Source organism: Clinocottus analis, unplaced genomic scaffold (assembly GCF_023055335.1).
Source record: "Clinocottus analis isolate CAN_PGR_092001 unplaced genomic scaffold, fCliAna1.0.p SCAF_17, whole genome shotgun sequence".
In the NCBI taxonomy this organism is placed as follows: domain Eukaryota; kingdom Metazoa; phylum Chordata; class Actinopteri; order Perciformes; family Cottidae; genus Clinocottus; species Clinocottus analis.
This window is the reverse complement of record NW_027175898.1, coordinates 3,566,719-3,572,718: the sequence shown is the minus strand read 5'-3', so window position 1 is coordinate 3,572,718 and position 6,000 is coordinate 3,566,719. Positions and strand designations below refer to the sequence as shown.

At 48.9% G+C, this 6,000-nt stretch overlaps 1 protein-coding gene and 1 non-coding gene across 2 annotated transcripts; both read left to right on the top strand.

The window, feature by feature from the left end:
* Positions 1-243: 243 nt before the first annotated feature.
* On the top strand, positions 244-3,376 carry marcksl1a (MARCKS-like 1a). The gene is made up of 2 exons (XM_068581008.1): positions 244-580; positions 1,885-3,376. The coding sequence occupies exons 1-2, from the start codon at positions 488-490 to the stop codon at positions 2,440-2,442; spliced, it is 651 nt and encodes a 216-aa protein (XP_068437109.1). The 5' UTR covers positions 244-487; the 3' UTR covers positions 2,443-3,376.
* A 730-nt stretch (positions 3,377-4,106) lies between these two features.
* Positions 4,107-4,188, top strand: trnas-gcu (transfer RNA serine (anticodon GCU)). The gene has a single exon. It is a non-coding gene; the product is annotated as a tRNA-Ser (tRNA).
* Positions 4,189-6,000: the final 1,812 nt, after the last annotated feature.

Sequence of the window (6,000 nt, the reverse complement as noted above, 5' to 3'; positions counted from 1 at the left end):
AGAAAGTTTTTCAAAATGTCCCCCCCCCAAAAAAAACTTCCAGACGTGTGAAAGAGCGGAGCGAGTCCCGCTGATGGGGCCAGTTGACTGTTGCAGCGACAGGGGAGAGGAGAGGAGGGATGGGGGGATGAGTCCCGTCCCCCCGGCTGCAGATTGGATAAAAACCCGGCCCGCCACGCCCATGGGAGGAGACTCCGGTCGATTTTTTTGAGGCGCGGTAGAAATACTCACAGCCTCATCACCGACATCCTTTAATTTGAGCTCAGCCGCCGTGGGGTCCGCACTCACCGAAGGGGGATCTTCTCATTTCCAGACCTAGCTAGGGGAGAAGGAGATCCGGTCGGATTTTTCTCCACCTCTTTGGCAAGACCTTACCCATCCCGTTGCTGGATTTTTAAAAAAGAAAAATCTACACCCGCACAAAAACTCAAGAGGTTTTTCTTTTTCGCCTTTCCTTTTTTTTTTGTTCACCACACAAACGTCGAGAATGGGAGCCCCGTTGTCCAAGGGTGGAGTAGCTGTTGAGGGGAAAGCCGCCGCCGCCGCTGCAGACCCCGCCGTCGCCAAAGCCAACGGCCAGGTGAGTGGAGGAGGCCCGGCGCGCTCGCGGACCAGCGGGGAGCCACATGGCACCCGACGCCCACCGGCAGCATGGGCGACACGGCGGGGCTGCGATGGGGAGACCGAGCTGTTGCGCTTCCACACAGCCGCTCACCCACATGGCCACAGAGCGGCTGAATAACGGGGATGGAGGGAGGGCGGAAGGGGAGGTGGTGGGGGTTGTTTTAAAAAAAACAACCCTCCAGCGGCAGTCGAGTAGCCACGCTCGTCCCCGCTCGCCGGGGCGCGCACCAGACTGTCTTTTGTTAAAAAAAAACCCCGCCGGTCCCAGGGGGGGGGGGGGGGGGCGATTTAGCCGCAATTTCGACGCGAAATAACGACACAATCGGGTGGACGCGTGCGTTTGGAGCGCAGTCTCTGTCATGAGTTTGCTGCTGCTCGAGTCGCTCGTCGCGCTCAACGTCGAAACAAAAGACGCGAGGCGAGCCGGCGCAGAGGATGCAAAAATGCGCGCTGCTGGAGGCGCATTTTGCGGATTTGCAAACAAAGCGGCGGGGACGGGCGGCCGTTCAACCAACCCCACCCCCCACCACCACCACCTCTCTTATCTACCCCTGTCCCCCGACTACTATATGTGTGTATCAAAAACCCAGAGCAAAAGATGTGCGTTGACAACCGATAGGCGCTGGCTAATTGCTGATAACAGAGTAAAGCGAGTGCCTCGCTTTACTCTGACCCCGGACCAGAAGGCGCGTTGTTTGCTATAATATCAAGCGCGTGCATACGTGTTGCTGTGAGTCGTTGAAGTTGGACCGAAACGGCCCCCCCCCCCATAACGAGCAGCAGTCGGTGCATTGAGTGTGACTCTTAAGGCGGACCCAGTCGGTGCCGTGCCCGCCGGGTGCTGCTCGGGTTTTGGGATCCACGCAGAGAGCCGCAGCTGCGGGGACGCGAGCGGAAAGCAGGTTTCACGGGAATTCCTTTGTTCCCCCAAACTCGCTGGCGGTATTGACGCTTGAACGCAGCACTACTGCCCCCGTGTGTCTGCTCGGTGGTCATGCAAACAGCTGTTAACCACGCCCCCTCCCTCCACAAACCACTGCCAGGGCCAGCAGCTTTCCTCAAGTATAACATGGATTAACCATTGGAGCAAATGGGCTGATGCTAATCTGTCATATGTCAGATCCCATTTTTTTTTAAAATGTGTTTGGAATGCTGTGCATGTTTTTACCTTCAGTTTGTTCCATCTGTGCATTTGGGTGATTTCCCCACCATGTTTGTTTTGGGCCAAGTTTGAGTACTAACGGCGCCTCTTCTCTGCAGGAGAACGGTCACGTGAAGGCCAACGGCGACGTGTCGGCCAAGCCCGACGGGGATGTGGCCGCCGCGGACGGAAATGGGACAGCCGAGCCGGCCAAGGAGGGCGAGAACGGCACCGGGGACGCCATCGAGCCGGCCCCCGCTGCCGAGGGGGAGGCCGCCAAGCCAGAGGGCGAGGGCGCCAAGGAGGGCAAGAAGAAGAAGAAGTTCTCCCTCAAGAACTCCTTCAAGTTCAAGGGCATCTCGCTGAAGAAGAGCAAGAAGGGCGCCGAGGAGGCCAAGGAGGAGGCGGCCTCCCCCGCGGCCGAGGACAAGCCCGAGGAGAACGGCCACGCGGCCAAGGAAACCAAAGAGGAGACGCCGGCCGCCGAGGCCAAAGAGGACGAGGCCGCCGCGCCCGCCGCCGATGCCGCGCCTGAGGGAGAGACCAAGGCGGCGGTGGCCGAGGAGGCCAAACCCACAGAGGCCGCCCCGGTCGAGGAGGCAGCCGCCGCCGCCGTCGCCGCCCCCGCCGAGGACACGACACCCGCGGCCCCCGAAGGCGAGGCCAAGGCCGAGTGACTGCACCCTCCAGCCCTCTGACCCTCCCTCCCCCCACCCCCCCCCAGCCGCGGCACCTGAACTGATTTTCCAAGATTAAAGTATATAAATATATATATGAGAGACGCGTGCCACGTTCTTAAAAGTTATAAACAAAACTAGAGAAGAAGACAAAGGATATATCACGTCTGCTGATTCAACCACCAGTTCACTGCCTTTTTTCATTAGTTCTTCGACAGACGGAATCTCACCGGGCCCTCTCGTGATCAAAGTGTCTGCGTGTGTCGCCCCCTGGTGGTTCACACGGGGACTGGCGTGCAGCGAAGGTAATGGATTGGATGTGGAGCGAATCAGGAATACTGACTTATTTTCCCAATTCATGGAGAAGCATCCTTTTTAACAGCGTGGCAGCCCTATAACATTTTTTTTAAATTTTTTTTTTTTTGTTTGTTTTATTTTCTTTCTCATCTTTTTTTGGGATCTAAAAGTTTGTCACCGTTGCCGAGCGGGGCAGAGCATCTCCTTCACTCGAAATGACTGTTATATGGACACATGAAAACCTTTTCAAATGATCTTTGTTTTTAGAACTCTACATTCCTATGTTTTACCCCCGATTTTCAAGTATTTTGTCATGTTTAGAAAAGTGAAAAAATCGAGGAGGGGAGGTGGAAGAAGACCAATGTCTTTGTTCGTGCATTTCGATTCTTTTTTTCTTTTTTTTTCTGGCTAAAAAAACACATTCAAGCTTCTAGACTATTGCAGTGTTCACATTTCAGAGTTTATGATGCAGGGGTTTGGGGTTGTGTACAAAAATGTGAGCTTTTTATCTGCAAACCGTCTCTGTAAATATGTTTTGGCCAATATTTTTGGTTCTCTTTTTATTTTGCTATCGTTTGAAGATGTTAATGGTTTTATTGTAACTTTTAATAAGGGTAAATAAATGTTCGATCCCCTCTGTCTGTGTTTCGCCTTTTGATTCACGCCTCAAGGACACTTGGCTGACATTCACAATGTTGCACAAACATTCAGCGAGACAATAGCAGAATAAATAGACAATAGGAGAATAAATAAAAACACGAGTAAACATAATCATTGGTGGTTCCAGGCCCTGAATCACACCTGATCCATGCATGAGCTGCACATAATAAGCTGATATTGTGTAGTAAACATAACAATATTTTGCTAATTAATAATACGTCTAGGTGCACATCTCTGCACAATTTCTCTGCATGTTACTTATGTCAAACATTTGTATCCGAATAGCGGATGCTGCTTTATTTAATTACTTTTTTTACATAATTATCAATTAATTATGGCGGCATGTTTGACATCCGACTCTTAAGATCCACTTAAATAAGCGCTTCATGATCAGATGCTTAAAATAGCATCGTGTCTCTGGCTCCCTGTGGCGGACATAAATATGTATTGTAGATGAGTCAGCACACTGTTGCTTTTCGGTGAGAGCAGACACACAAACGGCTGATTCACACATAGTTCGTGCTTTGTTTATAAACAAAGTCAGCTAGTAGTACGCTGTTTTTTTGTTGTATTTTTTACAGCAGAAGCCTCGACCGACATTTATAAATTGGTCAAGACACAAATAACTCCGACGCTCAAAGATATAATGTTGACCTTTGTGTCGAGATATTATCAGTCGAGATATTGACTCCGACCGTTAAGAGACAGACGAGGTGGCCGAGTGGTTAAGGCGATGGACTGCTAATCCATTGTGCTCTGCACGCGTGGGTTCGAATCCCATCCTCGTCGGATCTTTTCACCGCCGCAACAATCTATGTCGGCATAACGAGGGTGGACGGGACAGTTCATGGTGTGTGTTCTTTCTCCGTGAAAACACACAACAATGCCGTATGAAAGAGTAGCTCCCGCTAATGGGGCAGATCCATGCGTTTTCCAGACGCCGTATAGGCTCGTGCCGTCGGAGTAGCGACGCCGCCCACACGCGCACCTGCGTGTGTAGCTCCTGATGACGTCACCGGCACGGTGTTTTACACTCGACAGGACTGCACGGGTGAATGCTCGTGCTCCTCACCTCGATGGATGATCAATATGTGTTCGCTGCGGCTGCTTTTACCCTTTGTCCCTTGTGAAAAACTTATCTGGAGACAAAATAAAATCCCTAAAATGTCTTTAGATAGATTGATAGTTAGATAGTTAGATTGACAGATATTTTCCACTTGGGATCTGCTGCCATCTAGTGGAAACAGAATATAACTAAACAGTTTTTAGTCTAACTTATGTTTGATGACGTTCTGGGATAAAAACTAAATGTTGTCTTGAACCAACAAAATAAGTGCAATAATGTGCACTATTTACTTACTAATAGCCTATTTTTTAATCATAAATAATAAAACTTATGCTGGCAGAACTTCACTTAGCTGCAACAATACAATAAACGATAACAATAAATACAATTGTATGACTAAAATCAAGTTGAGCTAATGTACAGCAGCAACCGCAGTGATTGCACACGTTTTTTATACGCGTCTCATGCAGAGGAACCTTCGGATAATTAACCATCATGCAATTCACCAAACAAGCCGGTGATCCCACTTATCTTAAACAAGCGTTGTATAATAATGAGTTTATTTTACAGTAAAAACACAGTTTGTGCAACATCCAGTTGGTTTGCTGATTCTGACAGCTGAAGACACCGTGTTTTCTAAACTTTATAACATACAGCTTCTGAAAATAGACCATCATCCATGCAGACTTTTTGTAACTGGGAGAAGACGTGGGACCGGTCCATCGGGCTCAATAATGTGTCGGTGGGAAAAACAGAACAGACTTTTCTGCAAAGAGGGACAGTCTATAGGCACTGAGCTTGAGCAACATTTGTTTATTTTACAAGCAATTAAATATATCACTATATGGGTCAATAAAAACAAGTCTTAAAAGAAACTATTGGACTACATTACGACACTCCAGTGGACGTTTAGTCCGAACAGAAGTCGTTGTGTGTCTGGGGTACACGTGATGACCTTGTCCTGTAACTTCACTCTGGCAGCTCGGATATTGTTCAGAAACCTCGTTAAAAAACCTCGTTCCATTGTGTAAAGAGTTAAACCTACTACTCCCTTTCTTGTTTTACCTTGGTCACACTACACGACTTTAGTCCCCGATTTTCCTGTCACCGGCAATTTTCGCAGCTCAGAGACAAAATCTTAGATCGCACGACAGTTAAGAATGGCAGGATATCCACACATCACACGAAAATAATCCATCTTGTCATGGGCTTCGGGTCAATGTGTTTTGGTGTCCAGAGCGCGGACCAATTGGGTCTGGTTCGACACAAGCCCGCCCACCCAATCATAGGCGAAATCTGCGTAGGATGCAGAGACCTCATTTGACCTCATTTGGGATGTGTGTCTTGTGTGTGTGTGTGTGTGTGTGTGTGTGTGTGTGTGTGTGTGTGTGTGTGTGTGTTTGTGACCCGCCCCCTAATGCCGGTCAGACATGTCGTGTGAAAACCACTACGACTTCAATACATTACTGTCATCTAATCCAAGCCGAATGTGATCGTGTTAAAGAAAAATACAAACAAACAAGCATTTTATTATT

Coding starts and splice junctions, on each gene's coding strand:
- marcksl1a (XM_068581008.1), top strand. CDS start 488: ATGGGAGCCCCGTTGTCCAAGGGTGGAGTAGCTGTTGAGGGGAAAGCC. Junction 581..1,884: donor TCGCCAAAGCCAACGGCCAG/GTGAGTGGAGGA, acceptor TCTTCTCTGCAG/GAGAACGGTCACGTGAAGGC.